The sequence below is a fragment of the Sus scrofa genome, chromosome 1 (genome assembly GCF_054392235.1).
Source record: "Sus scrofa isolate SSC_HxYL_T2T_F1_AM1 chromosome 1, Sscrofa_HxYL_maternal_Yorkshire_Landrace_v2.0, whole genome shotgun sequence".
In the NCBI taxonomy this organism is placed as follows: Eukaryota; Metazoa; Chordata; class Mammalia; order Artiodactyla; family Suidae; genus Sus; species Sus scrofa.
This window is the reverse complement of record NC_139383.1, coordinates 264609660-264628421: the sequence shown is the minus strand read 5'-3', so window position 1 is coordinate 264628421 and position 18762 is coordinate 264609660. Positions and strand designations below refer to the sequence as shown.

Genomic DNA, 18762 nt, shown 5'->3' with positions numbered 1-18762 from the left:
GTGTGTGTCCTTTTAGGGATATAGAGATGTGACTGTTGTGGCCTCCATTACAAGAAATGTGTTTGGGGGAGGTTTACAGGAGACAGATTTTCTTTCAAATGATTGCTACAGCCTACCTTTAACAAGTCTCTAGGACAAATGAGCAATCCAGATTATATGGGAGGGGAGACTGGAGCTTTGGGTTTTGAAATTCAAGTCACACGTTTCCTTACTCTTGGATCACTGTATTCTCCATGAGCCTCAATAAATTTTAAAAAAAATATTGCAATCGTTTGTCAGTGTGATTTTGTCAGTGTGCTTGCAAGTGTTCTGGTAATCTCCTGAAACTTACATTCATGCTTCATTTTCCTATGTAAATTATTCCTATTCCTATTCCTTTTTTTTTTTTTTTTGGTCTTTTTGCCATTTCTTGGGCCGATCCCGCGGCATATGGAGGTTCCCAGGCTAGGGGTTGAATCGGAGCTGTAGCCGCCGGCCTACACCAGAGCCACAGCAATGCGGAATCCGAGCCACGTCTGCAACCTACACCACAGCTCACAGCAACGCTGGAGCCTTAACCCACTGAGCAAGGCCAGGGGTCGAAGCTGCAACCTCATGGTTCCTAGTCGGATTTGTTAACCACTGCGCCACGACGGGAACTCCCCTATTCCTATTTTTACTGTTTCTTTTATTGTGCCAACATTAAAGAATTTTTATTCACATACCTAGAATGTACCCTGGTGTAACTGCACAGAGCAATAAAATGTTCACAAATGTATGCAAATCCATGTAAGCAGCACTTCAATCAAGACAGGCTATGTGCGTCATGCTGTTTTGCAATCCTTTTTTTTTTTTTTTGGCCTTTTTAGGGCGGCACTCACGGCATATGGAGGTTCCCAGGCTAAGGGTCCAACCAGAGATGTAGTTGCTGGCCACAGCCACAGCCACAGCAATGTGGGATCCAAGTCGCCTCTGCAAACTACACCACAGCTCATGGCAACGCCGGATCCTTAACCCACTGAACGAGGCCAAGGATCAAACCAGGGCTCTCTTGGATGCTAGCTGGGTTTGTTAACCACTGAACCACGACAGGAACTCCAGCATTCCTTCTGAGTTGCAATCCTTTGGTCCTTTCCATCACTGCATGTTTTTCTGTTTCATTTGATAAATGTAATCTATGTGATGGAGATAGATGTGGATATAAATATAGATAGTGTTAGAGGCAGAGATATAGTTAGAGACAGTATAGATAGATTCTTCCAGTGGGTTCCATTTCAAAGAACAGTGGCCTTTGTTAGGGTTTTTCCAAAGATTGGGTTTCTTCCAGTTTAAGCTTATTACCCTCCCGTAAATAAATTTTCATATCAAATGAGAAATATGTAGATTTTAGGTTTTGAAATGAAAATTACATTTTTTCCCTATTTCGGGACCACTGTGTTCTACACGGTCTGCTATAAAATTTTTATTTTTATTTTTAAAATTTTTTTAAAATTTTTTGGGGGTCTGTGTAACCCTGGGAAAGTTGACCAACCTCTCTGTGCCTCAGTTTCCCATCTGTACCATGGGGCTAATAATTGTTCCCCTCCCAAAAATTCTGCAGTGAAGATTGACTGGGTTGATTCATGGCCAGTCCAGACTCATGGCAAGCCCCCAGTAAAAATTGGCTCCTGTTATTATGAAGACGGTAAGCAAGCAAACACATATGCGATATAGTTTTAGATATTGACAACTGTTGTGAATAAAAAAAAAAAGCATAATGAGTTGTGAGTGAGAGGGAAGGTGTCGTTTCACACGAAGTGGTCAGGAAAGGCCCCTCTGTGCAAAGACGAGAAGGAAAAGAGAACCAAGCAGGTATCTGTGGGAAGGGCATTCCAGGCAGAGGAAATCCTAAGTGCAAAGGCCCTGAGGTAGGGTGTTTGCCGGACAGCCAAGAGTCCCACGTGGCTGCAGTGCAGTGGATGAGGAGGAGGTGGACAGAAGCAGACAGAGGCCAGGTTTCTTCTAAGTGTGATGGGGGAGCTGCTGGAGTCCTGAGCGCCTTGTGTCATCATCTGATTCCTGGGCTGTGTCTATCAAACTAGACCGAAAGGGACAAGGGCGGAAACAGGGAGACCAGTTAGGAACCTGTAGCACTGATGGTGAGAGATGGTGCCGGTGACACCAACAGTGGTAAGAAGAGGTCTGAGTTGGGATATATTTTGGAGCTCAAATCGACAGTATTACTAAGGGCCATGGAGGAAAGAAAGAGTCACGGGTGGTTCTAAGGTTTGGGGTCCACTAGCACCCTTTTTGCTATGGAAAAGGGAGCAACAAGAACAGGAGAGGGCCCAGGTTCAGGGTGGGATAGGGCCACAGGGAGACGATGTGGGAGGGACCACAGAAGGCGCAGGGCCCACGTGAACTGGGGAAGGGCGCTTCAAGTGGAAGTGTGGTCCTAGGGCGGTAGGTAGGGCCGATGGGTGCACAGGTTGACTTTAGCAAAAGGTGTGGAGCTAAGAGATACCCCCGACGGTGAGAAGAGGGAGGGGAAAGAGGCCTTCGACCTCCCTTTCTCCATCTCCAACCTCTGTCCCCAGGCCACTGACCCTCCCTCTGTCACTTCTAGGGCTCTGGTGGACATTCTGAGGCATCATCAGGCGGGGCCTGGGGCCTGGCCAGACCCGGCACGAAGCAGCTCCCTAACCCCAGGGGTCGGGGATCCAGACAGCATGCCCCGGAGGATGCCCAAGAATCCCTACAACACCGTGAAGCCCTTCAATCTCGGGGAGTGGGAAGTCTAAAATTTTTAATATTGCAATCCCTTGTCAGTGTGACTTGGTGAAGGTGCTTGCAGGTGTTCTGGTAGAGCCCTGATTCTTTCATTCATCATGCATTTTCCTATTCCATTTCTTTATTGCACAGGCTTTCAGAGATTTTACTGACAAACCGAGGTTCTACAGTGGTATCTGTGCAGACAGCAATGAAAAGTTCACAAATGTATACAAACCCAGGTTACCACCCCTTCAGTCAAGACACGGACTACTTCTGTGACGCCACCTTGCAATCTTTGTACCAACCAACATTCAAATCTGAGCTTAGGTCTTTCTCAAAAGCAATTCCTTTCAACGTTTATATTGAGCTTTGTATCTTGATTTGCTGCATTGTGCCTACTCGTAAAGTTTTCCACTTGCTTCCCCTGGCATTCTTTGCATCTCACTTCATCATTTACTCTTATTTTTTTTTAAAGAAATGTTTTTAGGGCCATACTCAATGGCATATGGGCATATGGAGGTTCCCAGGCTAGGGGTCGAATTGGAGTTGTAACTGCCAGCCTACACCACAGCCACACCAACATGGGATCCGAGCCGAGTCTGTGATCCACACCACAGCTCATGGCACTACTAGATCCTTAATCCACTGATTGAGGCCAGGGAGTGAACCTGTGTCCTCGTGGATTCTAGTCAGATTCATTTCCACTGAGTCATGAGGGGAACTCCCGATTTACTCTTAATGATAGGTGATGATACACATGGATGTCATGAGATGGGCCGCAAGGATAGAGTCCAGGCCATGAGAAAATTGGGAGTCAATGTCCTTCCATTGAAAATATGAAGGCATTGTCTCCTTCCTGAAACCCAGGAGGGCTCTAGAGGCGACGTGGAAGGTTCCAGATTCTCCTTTGTGAAGATTAGGGTTTGGGGGTGCCACTAGGCTTTGCACATGCAATTCATTCCGTCTGCAATGCTGTCTCACTTAACTCTTGTTCATCCTTCAGCTCTCAGCTCAAGTGTCTCTTCTTCTGGTTAGTTTTCATAATTCTAAGACCAGATTACATGCTCTTGTGGTAACAGCTATCTTTGAAGCACTTATTATAGTCCTAATTTTACTTTTGTGTGTGCTTATTTGCATAATACTCACATCCTTCCCTGGATCCTAAGCTCCCTGCATGGGACCCATGTTCAAGATTTTGTTCCCATTATTGTGTCCACAACACCTAACACAGTTCCTGGCACGTAACTGTCATGCAGTAGGTATTTACAGGTAGAAAATGAATTATTGAATGCAAGAATGAGAATGTATTGGTGACGGATCACACAATCACCTTCCTTTTCTGGACAAGTCTTACCCAGCGTGGATTTGTAGGACATTTCCTAGAGACTATGGTAAGAAAGTCTACATGGACAAGAGCCCAAACACAGGCTAATATAGGGGAAAGGTTTCTAATTCAGTACCAAAATTGTGTGTATGGTAGAGTCTGATGATACCAGAGGAGTTACTAGATAGAATAAAAAACAGAACCAATTTCCGGGGATTTCTTTGATATGGCGATTGTCTTCCTCAGTTGAACATGTCTAAACATGTATCAAAACACTCATGTCAATGTACAACCCATGCACTGATTTTTCCCATCTTTACAAAATTGATTCGTGTCAGTTTTTCTTTTTATTATTACTCAATGAATTTTATTACATTTACAGTTGTACAATGATCATCACAACCCAATTTTATAACATTTCTATCCCAAACCCCCAGCCCATTCCCCCACCCTGCAATCTGTCTCATTTGGAAAGCATGTTTTTCCAAGTGAGTATCTCTTCTGCCAAGAAGTTCATTGGGTCCTTTTTTAAGATTTCACATGTAAGTGATAGCATCTGATGTTGGTGTCTCACTGTCTGACTGACTTCACTGAGCAAGTTTTTTTCTTTTAATATTTATCCTGAACTGGAAAACTGACTGACTCTGCCATATGGAGAAATGATGGAACGTCTTCGGTAAATTAAATGTTCTTATCACCAGGGAGATTCCATTGTGGCTCAGAGGGTTAAGAACCCAACTGGTATCCATGAAGATGCCCATTCCCTCCCTGGCCCTGCTCAGTGGGTTATGTTGGGACAGGCACAAAGGGTTGTTGACTGAGGGGAGGGGACAGAAAGGACCATGATGTAAAGGTCACTGTCACCACCCAGTCTAGCAGCCACCACCCCTCCTGGCCTCTTAGTTCTTCCCCTTTTGGGGGGCTTCTTATTTTTCCACTTCCCATCTTTCACTACATATATGCACATACCACCCCCCCCCACACACACACACATGCACAGCTAGTGCTGTTTCTCTTCATTCCACCTAGAAAAAAGCCCCATAGTAGATGGTTTGCCTTCCCCCTCTGTATATCTGAAATCTTTCCAGGATTTTTTTCTAATCCTTTGGCATTTTAAAAAAACTTGGGCAGTATAGCATACAGACAGAGTGCAAATATCAAGGGGCACAGGGTGATAGATTTTAACACACTGAATGTACGTACGAAGCTGCAGCTATGCTACACACTCTTTGGGGTTCTTCCCCCCAAACCTGGCCAACTCCTTACTCTTCCCGCAGTCACTCCTCGTGAGAACCACACTCCCCTCCTCCCCCAGGGTGGCCCTCTCCAAACTTCCAGCAGCACTGGTGATTTCTGGAGATGCATTTGGATGTCTTTCCGTCATTGTCCTTTATCCTCACAGCAAGCCTCTGAGACAAGTGTGCTGATGATGCCTACATGACAGAGGAGGACAGAAGATAGGGGTGATGGTTTAGGAAAAAGCGGGTGGGGTCCTGCCAGGAGCCCCACAGCCATGTCACCTTCCCTAGCTACTAACTGTGCTGGGAACACAGCAGGGCAGCCCGCATACCAGGCCAGTTTGGAGCAGGTAGAGGTGTTGATGACAGGCCCTGAGTGGCAGGAGCGCCGCGTGGGGCTTCACACACATTTGAATCCTCTCTCCTCTCTAGGGGCTCAGAAACCTTGGGAGCTGGGGGGCTCTGAGCAGGAAAGGGACTTGCCCAAGGACCTCAGCTGTTCATTGGCAGAGTCTGGTTTGAGCCCAGGGCAGGTGAGGGGTCATCATTTTCCTCTCCATTTGCTGGAGGAGAACAGGAAATGAGGCCAGGCGGGATTCCCTGGGTCTTGGTCACCTCCTTCCAGAAGCCTCGCATCTGCACATGGTTGGGGTTGAACCTGAAGTCCAGAGGGGCCTGTCTCTGTGCTGCAGAGTAGATGCTGCCTGAACCTGCGCCTTTGTTTAGAGAAATTGGAACAGCTACCTCTCCGTTATTTATTTCCATTTCAACGATTATATGCATATGTACTACAGTTGTAAGATATTATGCATAGTATTAAATATACACCAATGAAAAAAATTTTAAAAGATATCCGTAATGAATCTTTTAAAAATTATATTTGTCTTGGGAGTTCCCATGGTGGCTCAGCTGTAACAAATCCGATTAATATCCATGAGGGTGTAGGTTTGATCCCTGGCCTCACTCAGTGGGTTAAGGATCTGGCGTTTCTGTGAGCTGCGGTGTAGGTCACAGATTTGGCTTGAATCTGCCATTGCTGTAGCTGTGATGTTGCCCAGTAGCTGTAGCTCTGATTTGACCCCTAGCATGTGAAATTCCATGTGCCGTTGGTTTGGCCCTAAAAAGCAAAGCAAAGCAAAGCAAAGCAAAACAGAAACAAAAAAATTATTTTTGTCTTTAACATAGAGACATATTTGTGGTTGCCAAGGGAGAGGGGGAAGGGAGTGGACTGGATTGGGAGTTTGGGGATATCAGATTCAAACAATGACATTTAGAATGGATAAGCAGTCAGGTCCTACTGTATCACACGGGGGGAAGTGTATCCAATCTCTTGGGATAGAACCTGATGGGAGATACTATAGGAAAAGGAGTGTGTGTGTGTGTGTGTGTATGTATATATATACAGATATATACATATATATATATATGGCTCACTTTGCTGTACAGCAGAAATTGGCACAATGTTGAAAATCAATTATACTTTTATAAAAAGAAATATTGTAAAAATCACAAATAAAATAAAAATTCTATCTGTTTTTATTCAATTGGCATGTCATTTACCCTCACAAAATATTATGATTAAATATTAAGGTCCTGGGGTTCCCATCGTGGCTCAGCAGAAATGAATCTGACTAGTTTTCTTGAGGACACAGGTTCGATCCCTGGCCCTGCTCAGTGGGTTAAGGATCCTGCATTGCAGTGAGCTGTGGTGTAGGTCACAGACTCAGCTTGGATCCCACGTGGCTGTGGCCTAGGCCAGCAGCGACAGCTCTGATTCAGCCTCTAGCCTGTGACCCTCCATATGCCCTGGGTGCGGCCCTAAAAAGACAAAACAATATATTAAGCCATGATAGAAAAGGATATTTTAAAAAGAGTGTGTGTGGGATATATATAAACTTGAATCGCTTTGCTGTGCAGCAGAAATTAACACAATGTTGTAAATTGTCTATAATTTTAAAATATTAAGGTCCAGTACCACAGAATGTACAACACCAAGTGATCAGGATGTGTTGATGCGCCCCTATCTATTGTGACACAGGATCCCCTTTGGCTACAGGTAAGAGGGGGGCATGCCTGTGTGCAGAGGGGAGCCAGATGGGAAATCTACACATTCTCTCCTTTTTTCTCTGAAGCTTAATCTGCGCTAAACAAAGTCATAATAATTTTAAAAATACTGAATTACTATTATTTTAAAAATTGAAAACAATCAGAAAATATTGTATGTGATAACATTTCAATGACAGGGATGGTTGAGAATTCCTTAGTTCCCTTCTTGTGTTTAATTTTTGAATTCACACCTTAGGTTAATATATACTTTGGACAAAATGTGTACAAACAAGAAAATTGCCTTTTTTCCCCCCTAAAGCCATTATTGGCATAAACAGATAGAAGTATTTTATGTTGAAATTCAAAGGGAAAAATACTAAAATGATCCAGAGAGCTCTCTTAAATATTAAAAGGATCCAGAGAGCTGATCACTTGTTGTAAATAACTGACCTCCGTCCCATACCTCTGCCTGAATATCCTCCTTCAGTGCTTCTCAAACTTGAACCAGCATTAGAAAAATTGAAGGGCTTGGGTAACAGACTGCATGGGCCCACCCCCAATGCTCTGACCCAGTCGGTCTGGGTTGAAGACAGATATTTGCATTTATTTATTTTTTTTATCTTTTTAGGGCTGCACTGGGGCATGTGGAAGATCCCAGGCTAGGAGCTGAATCAGAACTGCGGCTGCATGCCTGTGCCACAGCCACAGCAACACCAGATCTGAGCAATGTCTATGACCTAGACTGCATCTCTCGGCAATGCTGGATCCTTAACCCACTGATTGAGGCCAGGGATCAAATTCGCATCTTCTGGATACTAGCTGAATTCTTAACCCACTGAGCCACCAGGGGAACTCCCATGATATTTGCATTTTTAGCAGGTTCCCAGGAGAGAGTGAAGCACTGACACTGGAACCACACTTTGTGAACTATTCACCTAGTTGGTGGGATTTATTTATTTAGTCTTAGGGCCACACCTGCACCATATGGAGGGTCCCAGGCTAGGGGTCAAATCAGAGCTGTAGCTGCTGGCCTACACCTTAGCCACACCAAGACCAGTGAGCAAAGTCAGGGATTGCACCAGCAGTCTCATGGATGCTGGTCAGATTTGATTCTGCTGAGCTGCTGAGCCACGATGGAACTCCTAGTTGGTGGAATTTAAAAGATAAAGGCACAGTGTCCTTGGGATCACTCAGCTCCCATGGTCCTATGACACTTGGGCAGAAGTCAGCATCCAGGCAGGAGACTAAGTGTAAGGACAGTCCTTTCCTCTCTTCACATAAGCACAGATTAGATGGTCACTTTTCTATTTAGAAACGCTGCCTGTAGAGGCTATTAAAAAACAAAACTCAACAAAGAACAATAAAACAATGCCAGATGCTCTCATATAGCTGCCTTCTAGAGAAAGTGATCAAAGTTGTGTTTTTGTTTTTTTCTGGAAGAATTTCTTCCATGTGGTTGAGTGAAAACAACACGACAGGGATGTGACCCAATGTTTTGGACAGGAGGTAAACCCAATCTCTGAAGACAAGAGATTCCAGGATGAATGCTCAAAAACCACCTAATTAACTTCCTGTGAAAAGTATAAATATGTGATAAAGAAAGAGAAGTCAGCCTTATCCTGGCTCTATTTGCTATGCTTCTGGTTTCCCCAAAGCCCTCAGGACTTCCCTGTCTTGGCTGTTCTGAAGCCAGAGAAGTCCTACCAAGGCAGGGGCCACACCACAGAGTTGGCCCAGATAGTAGCTGAGTAAGGCTGGTATGATTCTAGTAAATGTTCCAATGTGTCATTGTGTTTTCCCCACACCACCACCAATTTCTCACACCACTTTGGCCTCTTACAGTCCTGACACGATCCAGTCAGAGAAAGCTTCAGATCCACAGGTTCAGGACTCTGTCTTATAAGACTGCCCCTCCCTCTCCCTCAGTTGCAATCACATGTCATGGTTGTGCACTGTGCTTCTGGTGGATCCACTACAGGTCGGAAGTCCCAATGATCCCTCTTGGCCTCATTCATTTGCTCACAGAACTCAGAGAAACATTCTACTTATGGGTTTATTATCAAAGGATAGAACCCGGGAAGAGCCAAATGGAAGGGATGTGTTGGGCAAGGCCTGGGAAGGGGCACCATCTTCCCTGTTCTCCCCAAATGTCCACATGGTCATCAGCCTGGAAGCTCTCTGTACCCGATCCTATGGGTTTCTATGGAGGCTTCATTACACAGACATGATTGATTAACTCCTTAGTCATTGCTGATGAATTGAACCTCCTGCTCCTCTCCCCTCTCTGGACCTTGGGGTTCCAATAAGAAGTTCAAACCCTCTCAGAGTTCCCATTGTGGTGCAGAGGAAATGAATCTGACTAGGAACCATGAGGTTTCGGGTTTGATCTCCGGTCTCACTCAGTGGGTTAAGGATCTGGCGTTGCTGTGAGTTGTGGTGTAGGTCACAGACACAGCTCAGATCTGGCATTGCTGTGGCTGTGGTTTAGGCTGGCAGCTGTAGCTCCGATTTGACCCCTAGCCTGGGAACCTCCATATCCTATAGGTTTGGCCATAAAAAGAAAACAAAAAAAGACTTCTAACCCTCTTATCACATATAGTTGTGTCTCCTAGAAACCAGCCCACAATATTTGATTTCCTGGGTACTTTTCCAAAGTTACCTCATTAATGTAATAAAACACATTGATCACTCTTACCTCTTAGGAAATTCTGGTGGGTGTAGGAACTCTGAGCCCGAAACCGGGGCAAAGACTAAACACATACTTCTTATTATACATCACAACATCCAGGGGAGGAGGACAGCACCTTCACTGCGTGCCCAACACCATCCACTTGATCTGTGATCTCCTGGGTTCTAAATTCTGTGCCCACTAAAGACAAGCCTATGAGGTATATAAAATATGTCCCTTTTGAGCAAAATTATAAAGAATACGGACCCCTCCATGTGACCCTGCTTTGGGAGCCATATTAGGCTTTTCTCTTTCTTTCTTTCTTTTTTTTTTTTGTCTTTTTGCCATTTCTTGGGCCGCTCCCACGGCACATGGAGGTTCCCGGGCTAGGGGTTGAATCAGAGCCATAGCCACTGGCCTACACCAGAGCCACAGCAACGCCAGATTCAAGCCGTGTCTGCAACCTACACCACAGCTCACAGCAACGCCGGATCCTTAACCCACTGAGCAAGGCCAGGGCTCGAACCTGCAACCTCATGGTTCCTAGTCAGATTCATTAACCACTGAGCCATGACGGGAACTCCCATATTGGGCTTTTAAACTTCAGGAAGCCTACTTTCACTTGTTCAATAAACATGCTTACATTTCAAGGATCTATTTCCAAACATGGGATCCAAACAACCATAAGAGTGACCCTGGAATGAAGAGAGATCAGAACCTTCCATACACTGGGGGAGTTGGAATTAATTCCCACTCTTGTAACACAGACACTTTGTAGGAAATTGTGATACTCTGTAGCAATACGTGGTCCAAAAGAACTATTGCAAAAATATTCTTTTTTTTTTTTTTTTTGTCTTTTTTTGCCATTTCTTGGGCCACTCCCGCGGCATATGGAGGTTCCCAGGCTAGGGGTTGAATCGGGGCTGTAGCCACCGGCCTACACCAGAGCCACAGCAATGGGGGATCCGAGCCGCGTCTGCAACCTACACCACAGCTCACGGCAACGCCGGACCTTTAACCCACTGAGCAACGGCAGGGACCGAACCTGCAACCTCATGGTTCCTAGTCGGATTCGTTAACCACTGCGCCACGACGGGAACTCCGCAAAAATATTCTGATACATCTCAGATTCCAAGGAATGGATACTGAAGCCTCAGAAAGCCAGAGCTCTGTAAGCCACAGCAACCACAGAACATTCTCATTACTGTAACTCAGCTATCACTCAGAGGTCTGGGTACCTTGAGTCTAAGAAGACTAGATTCTGATTGGATCGTGATAGGCAGATCTGATTTGATCAGCCATAGGCAGATCTAATTTGATCAGCCATAGGCAAGAACAAGCTGAGAGCAACTGGGCCAAAAGACCACATGGTCTCATCCACAGCCTCCCTTCTGCTCATTCACAAAAATTATCTCATCTATAACAACATTTTTTGCAATGGAGACAGTAAATATGCCCAGCACGTATTTAAAATAAAAAAGGAATTAGAGCTAAAAATTCCTAAGGACCATAAAGGTCAGGGGGATGCCACCAAAGAGACATAACCCAATCACCCACATGCCTGCAGTGGGCGGGGTCAAAGCTGAGGCCCAGCAGGGGGCTGTTGGGAAGCCAGAAAAAGGCCACCTCTTCCTCCCACCTGCTCATTCCCTGGTCCACTCCTCAAGCCTCCAGACGTGCGGCTTGCCAGGGAGACCTGGCTGAAATGGAAGGGGCTGCAAGTGTCCAGAGTCCTAGCCACGACGGACAGGCTGTCTGCCACAGGCAAGATGGAATAATCTCCCCCAAGGAAGACCAGCCTCTGAAAGAGAAGGGGGGCGATCGCCATTCCTCCGAAAGACACAGAGAAAAAGGAAGCCTGGAGACCCGAGAGGGCTCTCGGAGCAAAGCAGGTCAGATTCCAGTCAATTCCTTCTTTGCAGCATTGCTTTGGAGGGCTGGTTGGGAGGGTTTGGGGGATGGGAGAGATTGGGCTGGGGGAGTGGGGGGCAGGGGGGCTACGTTACAGGTGCCAGATGGGACCTTCACACCACTCAGTATGTTGAGGGAAACCCAAGGGCAGGGCCCTCTTCCTTGTGGTCCTGGGCTCTACCAGCTGTGCCATCGCCAGGTTTGGACTTGAGGGAGGGTTCCCCGGGGCCTGCCTGCCAGGCGGCTCAGGAGCCGCCCTAGTGAGAGGGGAAGGCCTGGCCCTGGGGAGCTGCCCTTGGAGGCTGTGGGCAGCTGGAGGAAAGCTGCACTGGTGGGGGGAGGGGCTGGAATGGGGCTGGGGGGTGGGGTCGGGGTCGGACTCAGGACCTGGTCTAATCCACTCTCCCCCAGACCCCAGAGTGGGTCAGGCAACACTCACTCCTGTCCTCCTCTCCACACGCAGTGCACACCAGGCACAAGCGGAGCAGAAGCCCCACTGGCTGTCCTGACAGGCGGGGCCTCCACAGCAAAGACAAGAAGAGGCAGGGACCACCCTCCCCAGCCCAGGCGAGAGCTAAGGACCGGTTTTTCTCCTCCAGAGCAGGACTTGACCGCAGAGGAGGTAGGTTTCTGGGCAGGCGCTTGGCACAGGTGGGGATGTGGGTGCAGGGCCTGAGGGTCGCAACAAGCCCCCAGCAGGCAGGTAGGTGGGGAGACACGCTGCCCCTGGTGCGGGGCCCCTGGTGAGGGGCCCCTAAAGCCCTAACAGGCTGGGAGGAAGGCATCCAGGTGTGGGCCCCGGTTCCCAGCAGATCCTGGAAGGGGCCCCAGGGTCCGGTGCGGTGGAGAGTGGGTCGTGGGGGAAGGAGGGTTGGGAGTCTCCATGGGGAAGAGGTTGTTGGTCGACCCTGACAAGGAATCCCAGGGCGGGCGAGGGTGCAGCGCATATCACCTGAACTCCTCCCGCTCTGCCTCCCGCGCAGGTTCTGCCCACACGCCTCGGCGCCCGGCCCGGCCCGCCTCTCCCAAGCCTCGTCGCGGATCCTCGTGTCCCGAAGCCCGCGTGCCCGCGGCGGCGCTCGCGTCCGAGCTCTGCAACCAGATGGGCGCCCTGCAGGTGGCCCTGGGCGAGCTGCGGGCCCCGGGGGGCGCCTACCTGCCGGTGCCCTCCCGCTGCACCGAGCCCACGGCCTCGCAGCGCGCCTGGCTCACCTGGCAGCTGGCGCACGCGGGCGCCGCCCTGCACTGGGCGCTGGCTGCGCTGGACTCCCTGCTCGCCGCGGGGCCCGTGCCCGCCTGCCCGCAGCCCTCCTGGCCCTGGGGGCCCTGGCCTGAGGGGGGCCAGCCCCACGCTCCCCGCCCAACTGCGGGCGGGTCCCTTCAGGCCTCTGAGCCAACCAGACTCTGCATGTCGCCTTCCTCGCAGCAGCATCTTGCACCCCGAGGTGAACGCGAGCTACCCCAACAGGGGACAGAAATCCCCTTGTCCTTGGAGCCAGGTTCAGCCCGGGCCAGAGGAAGGCTCCTGCCTCATCCCAGCTCAGGAACATGGGTCCACGTTTCCAGAAGACAGCCTGCCAGGAGGAGCGTTCAGATGTAGACACTTCTTTTCTTCGGAGGCTCAGATTGCCTGTCTTAGTGATGTGATATGTGCCTTTTCACCAGTGTCCTCCTGTTGTCTTTGAAAAGTAGAATGCCCTATGCATATATGGATAGATAGATAGATAGATAGATAGATAGATAGATAGATAGATAGATAGACAGACAGACAGATAGATAAATAGATAATGATAGAGATTTAGTAAGATGTGTATATTTTGTATCTTGTTAGTGATATAGAGATATTACTGCCTTGGCCTCCACAGCAAGGAATAATTATGTTTGGGGTTGTCACAAGAGATAAGTTTTCTTCCAAGTGAATGCTAGAACCTTCCTTTAGCAAGTCTCTAGGACAGAAGAACAATCCAGATTATGTGATGGAATATTGCAGTTTTTGGTTTTGAAATTAAAGTCACGTGTTTCTTTATTCTTGGATCATTATGTTCTACATGAGTCACAATAAAAATTTTTTTGATATTGCAGTCATTTGTCTGTGATTTTGTCCATGTGCTTGCAAGTGTAGTCTCCTGAAACTCGTAGTCTCCTGAAACTTCTGTTCATTCTTTATTTTCCTATATAAATTATTCCTATTTTTACTGTTTCTTTTATCATGCCAACATTAAAGAATTTTTATTTACATACCTAGAATGCCCACTGGTGTAATTGCACAGAGCAATAAAATGTTCACAAATGTATGCAAATGACAGACTATGTCTGCCATGCCCCTTGGCATCATTACCCCATCCAGCATCAAAACCTTGAACTTCTATCTCTTTATGTAATTTCTTTTGACACCTACTGAGCTCCTTTTCTCATTGTGTCACTTTACTGAGCCTATTGGTAAAACATCTACTGACATTGTATACTGCTCTTTGAATCTTACTTCATCACTTTCCCTTAATAATGGATAATGATACACATGGATGATGTGAGATATTCTGCAAGGTAAGAGCCCTGGCAATGAGAAGGTTGAGAGTCAACGTGCTTACACAGATATATGAAGGCACTTTCTCCAACGGAACCTGTCCCTGAAGAAGAAAGGAGAGTGAGGATCCAAAAAAGGATGGAAGAAAAGAGGTCCACACAGCCCCAAGAGGGCTCTAAAGATCAGAAAGGTTCCAGATTCTTCTTTGTTAAGATTGGGAGCTGGCTCTAACCTTTGCATATGCAATGCTTATTGATCCTTCAGATATCAATATAAATGTCTTTTTCCTTTTTCTTTATTATTTATTTTTATTTTTAGAGCTGCACCTGCAGCACATGGAAGTTCCCAGGCTAGGGGTCAAGTCAGAGCTGCAGCTCCTGGCCTATGCCACAGCCACACCAAAGACACCAGATCTGAGTGGTGTCTTTGACCTACACCACAGCTCAAGGCAATACCACATCCTTAACCCACTGAGGAGAGCCAGAGATGGAACCCACATCCTCATGGATGTTAGTCAGGATGGTTACCGCTGAGCCACAACGGGAACTCCTCTTTTTTCTTTTTATGGCTGCACCCTCAGCATTGGAAGTTCCCGGGCCACAGATTGAATCTGAGCCACAGCTGCCCACCCATGCCACAGCTGTGGCAACATTGGATCCATAATCCCACTGCACTGGGCCAGGTATCGAAACTGCACCTCCTGATTCTTAACCTACTGGGCTACATCAGGAACTCCATAAATATCTTTCCTTCATGTAAAGCTTCATAATTTCTAATATGGGATTACAAGCTTTCATAGCATCATGTATCTTTTTTACAAAGTTCTTATCATTATAATTTTACAGTTTTGTATATACGTACTTGAATAATAGTGGTCTCTTCGCCTGTATCCCAAGCTCCTGGAAGTTTATGGCCCTGCTTAAGTTTTTTTCCCTCTCCCTGTATTATTTTTTTTAACTGCCACCCCTGTGGCATATGGACGTTTCTGGGCTGGGGTCCAATCAGAGCTTCAGCTGAGGCCTACGACACAGCCATGGCAACACAGGATCGGAACCACATCTTCAAACTACACCACAGCTCATGGCAATACTGGATCCTTAACCCACTGAGAGAGGCCAGGGATAGAACCGGCATCCTCATAGAGACAATGTTAGGTCCTTAACCCACTGAGCCACAACTGGAACTCCTCCCCTCCCATTATTGTATCCACAAGTCCTGGCACAGTTCTTGGCACATAATAGATGTACCATAAATATTTGTTAAATGAGAAATGAATTGTTGAATACACGAATGAGAAGCATTGAAAGATAGGATCACACAAACTTTTCCCTTATCTGATTACATCTTACACAAAGTCAGTATTTAGGATATTTCCTAGAGACTATTGTAAGAAATTCTACATAGCCAAGAGCTGAAATACAGGCTAATGCAGGGAACAGACTTAGGAACTCAGGTACCTAAAATCGAATATATGCCAGGATCTGAGGATACCAGAGGGAATAATAGAGACAATAAAAAAGTCAATTTTCTCTTGGGTTTCTTTTCTTTTTTATTTTAGGGCCCCGCCCAAGGCATATATACATTCTCAGGCTAGGGATCGAATCAGAGCTGCAGCTGCCGGCCTACACCACAGCCACAGCAATGCAGGATCCAAGCCGCATCTGCAACCTACACTACGACTCATGGCAAGGCCGGATCCGTAACCCACTGAGCAAGGCCAGGGATCAAACCTTCATTCTCATGGATACTAGTCAGATTCATTTCCTCTGTGCCACAAGAGGGAATTCCAGGAGTTTCTTTGATACGACAATCTTTCTACTCCCTTGAAAATGTCTAAACATATATGAAAAAAATCTTACGTAAATATACATGTCACCCACTGATCTTTATAGTATTCAGTTCTTTCTCTTTCTCTCTCTCTCTCTCTCTTTTTTTTTTTTTTATCTTTTTAGGGCTGCACCCACAGCATATGGAAGTTCCCAGGCTAGGGGTCAAATCATAGCCGGCCTATGCTATAGCTCATGGCAACACCCCCATGGAGCGAGGCCAGGGATCAAACCCATGTCCTCATGGATATTAGTCAGGTTCATTACTGCTGAGCCACAACAGGAACTCTTTATGTAGTCTTTACAAAATGGATTCAAGTTTAAGTCTTTTTTTTAACGTTTATCCTCAACTAGGAAATTGACAGACTCTGCCAGGTGGAGAAATGATGGAACATCCATGGGAAATTGAAAAGTTCCTGGTCACCATCCCGTGACCTAATCTCACCAACCTCCCTTATTTTCTTCTTTTTCTCTTCCCTCTCTCTTGTTTCTCTTTCTCCTTTTCAGTGCAGAGAATACCCGTACCCTGCCCCTTCTGTGCTTTTCCACCCAGTTCTATCTCTGAATACCAGGCCCCCAAAGGCTATCTGAGGATGTTTAGTCCATTACTAAAATCAAGGGCTTGGAGATCTGTTACAAATGAGAACAGCGTTTTGTTTACGGATATGTTAAAGTTTGTTTGGATTTGTGAGGAAATACGATGTTATTCAAGCAAAGCTTGGAAACTGGCCCGCCTCTGTCCTCTCACAACTAGCTGGGAGAAGACAGAAAGGAGAAAGCTAATTTTCTAAAATGTAAGTACCTGTTAGGACTGTCCTGTAGGGATAATTGAAGTCAGATCTATATCTGAAGAGGATGGGCAGCAACTGCTCACAGCTGGAAGATGAGGATCAAAGATTCTCTGCTGGGGACACGGGGAAGGGGCTGTGTCTCCAGTGGAGGAAAAGGAATCTTCTCTCTCTCTCTCTCTCTCTCTTTTTTTTTTTTCTTTTTTCTTTTTTAGGGCCGTACCCTTGGCACATGGAGGTTCCCAGGCTGGGTTGAATTGGAGCTACAGCTGCCAGTCTAAACCACAGCCATAGCATCGCCAGATCCATGCGGTGTCTGCAAACTACACCACAGCTCACGGCGATGCTGGATCCTTAGCCTACTGAGCAAGGCCAGGGATCGAACCCACATCCTCACGGTGGTCGGGTTCGTAACCCACTGAGCCACCATGGGAACTCCCAGAAGAGGAATCTTGATCACAATTATCTTTCCATTTTCGCTGAGTCCTTATTTTTCTATTGCTGCAGAACAAATGATCACTGACTTCACTGGATTAAAACAACACAAATTTATTATCACAGAGTTTCAGGAGGTCAGAAGTCTGAGTATGGTATGGCTGGGTTCTCTGTTCAAGGTCACACAGGGCTAAAATCAAGGTGTTGGGTGGATTGCATCTTCATCTGGAGGCTCCACTAGAGAAATATATGCTTCTGAGCTCCCTGAGGTTGTTGGCAGAAATCATTTCTTGGCAGTTGTAGGTCTGAGGTCCTTGCCCATGGTAAACCAAAACTGAGACTCACTTCTCAGATGCTGCTCTCAGGTTCATGCCACGTGGGCCCTTCCACGGGCCTGCTCACCTCTGGAATTTCTGACTTCTGGAAGAGTCTAGCTACTTTTAAGGGCTCATTCAATTACGTCAGCCCCACCTAGGATTATCTCCATTTTTATCAGCTTCAAGCCAACTGATTTGGATCTAATCATGGGTGTAATATCCCATCAAATCACAGGTACCTTCTGCACTGAAAGGTAGAGGATCTCAAAAGGTGTGACAGTAGGGAGTAGAGATAATCGGGGCTGTACTGGAATTCTGCCTATTACAATATTTATAACATGTGTTGCTACGCCCTAGAGTTAACCGTCAGAAGACTGGGAAAGCATTGCTGGGTTGGGGGGCATCCCTCTCTTTTCCTCAGAGGCAAGTGACCTTGCCTGAAACAATCCTTTCTTTCGTTTTTGACTTCCCTGTCCCAGCCCCTTTCTACCTGTAAAAACTCTCCACTTTGTACAGCTCCTCAGAGGACTTTTCTGTTTGCTAGAGGGGATGCTGCCCCACTCAGGAATCATTTTAAAAGGCCAATTACATCTTCTACTTTATTCGATTGAATTTTGTAGTTTTAGCACACATCAGTGGAAGGTGAAAAACAGTGTATGTTTGACCCTGGAAAAAAAGAACAACATATTTGGGATAACGTCACCAGCTCTTTACCCGATAGTAAATTCTTCAAGGGTGAACAAAGGGAGTCTCAGTCTCCACTGTTTTCTCCTTACTTAGCAAACCTAACCAACCTAGTTTGCACATGGTGTAAATACTCAACAAATAATTGTTACATGAGTGAAGTTTATACATGAGAAATTATTTCTGCTCCAGTTGCTTATCTGACTGAAACATCACCAACAAACTGAGTGATGCGTACACTTAACCTGATGCTTCATTTTTCCTCATTGTT

The 18762-nt window shown here is 46.5% G+C and overlaps 1 protein-coding gene across 1 annotated transcript; it reads left to right on the top strand.

Annotated features, from left to right (window-relative positions):
- Positions 1-699: 699 nt before the first annotated feature.
- Positions 700-13969, top strand: LOC146407152 (uncharacterized). The gene is made up of 4 exons (XM_085019306.1): positions 700-7348; positions 11674-11898; positions 12381-12539; positions 12901-13969. Exons 2-4 carry the CDS (start codon positions 11712-11714, stop codon positions 13515-13517), a joined length of 963 nt encoding a protein of 320 aa, XP_084875432.1. The 5' UTR covers positions 700-7348; positions 11674-11711; the 3' UTR covers positions 13518-13969.
- Positions 13970-18762: the final 4793 nt, after the last annotated feature.

Coding starts and splice junctions, on each gene's coding strand:
- LOC146407152 (XM_085019306.1), top strand. CDS start 11,712: ATGGAAGGGGCTGCAAGTGTCCAGAGTCCTAGCCACGACGGACAGGCT. Junction 11,899..12,380: donor GGGCTCTCGGAGCAAAGCAG/GTCAGATTCCAG, acceptor CTCCACACGCAG/TGCACACCAGGCACAAGCGG. Junction 12,540..12,900: donor AGGACTTGACCGCAGAGGAG/GTAGGTTTCTGG, acceptor CCTCCCGCGCAG/GTTCTGCCCACACGCCTCGG.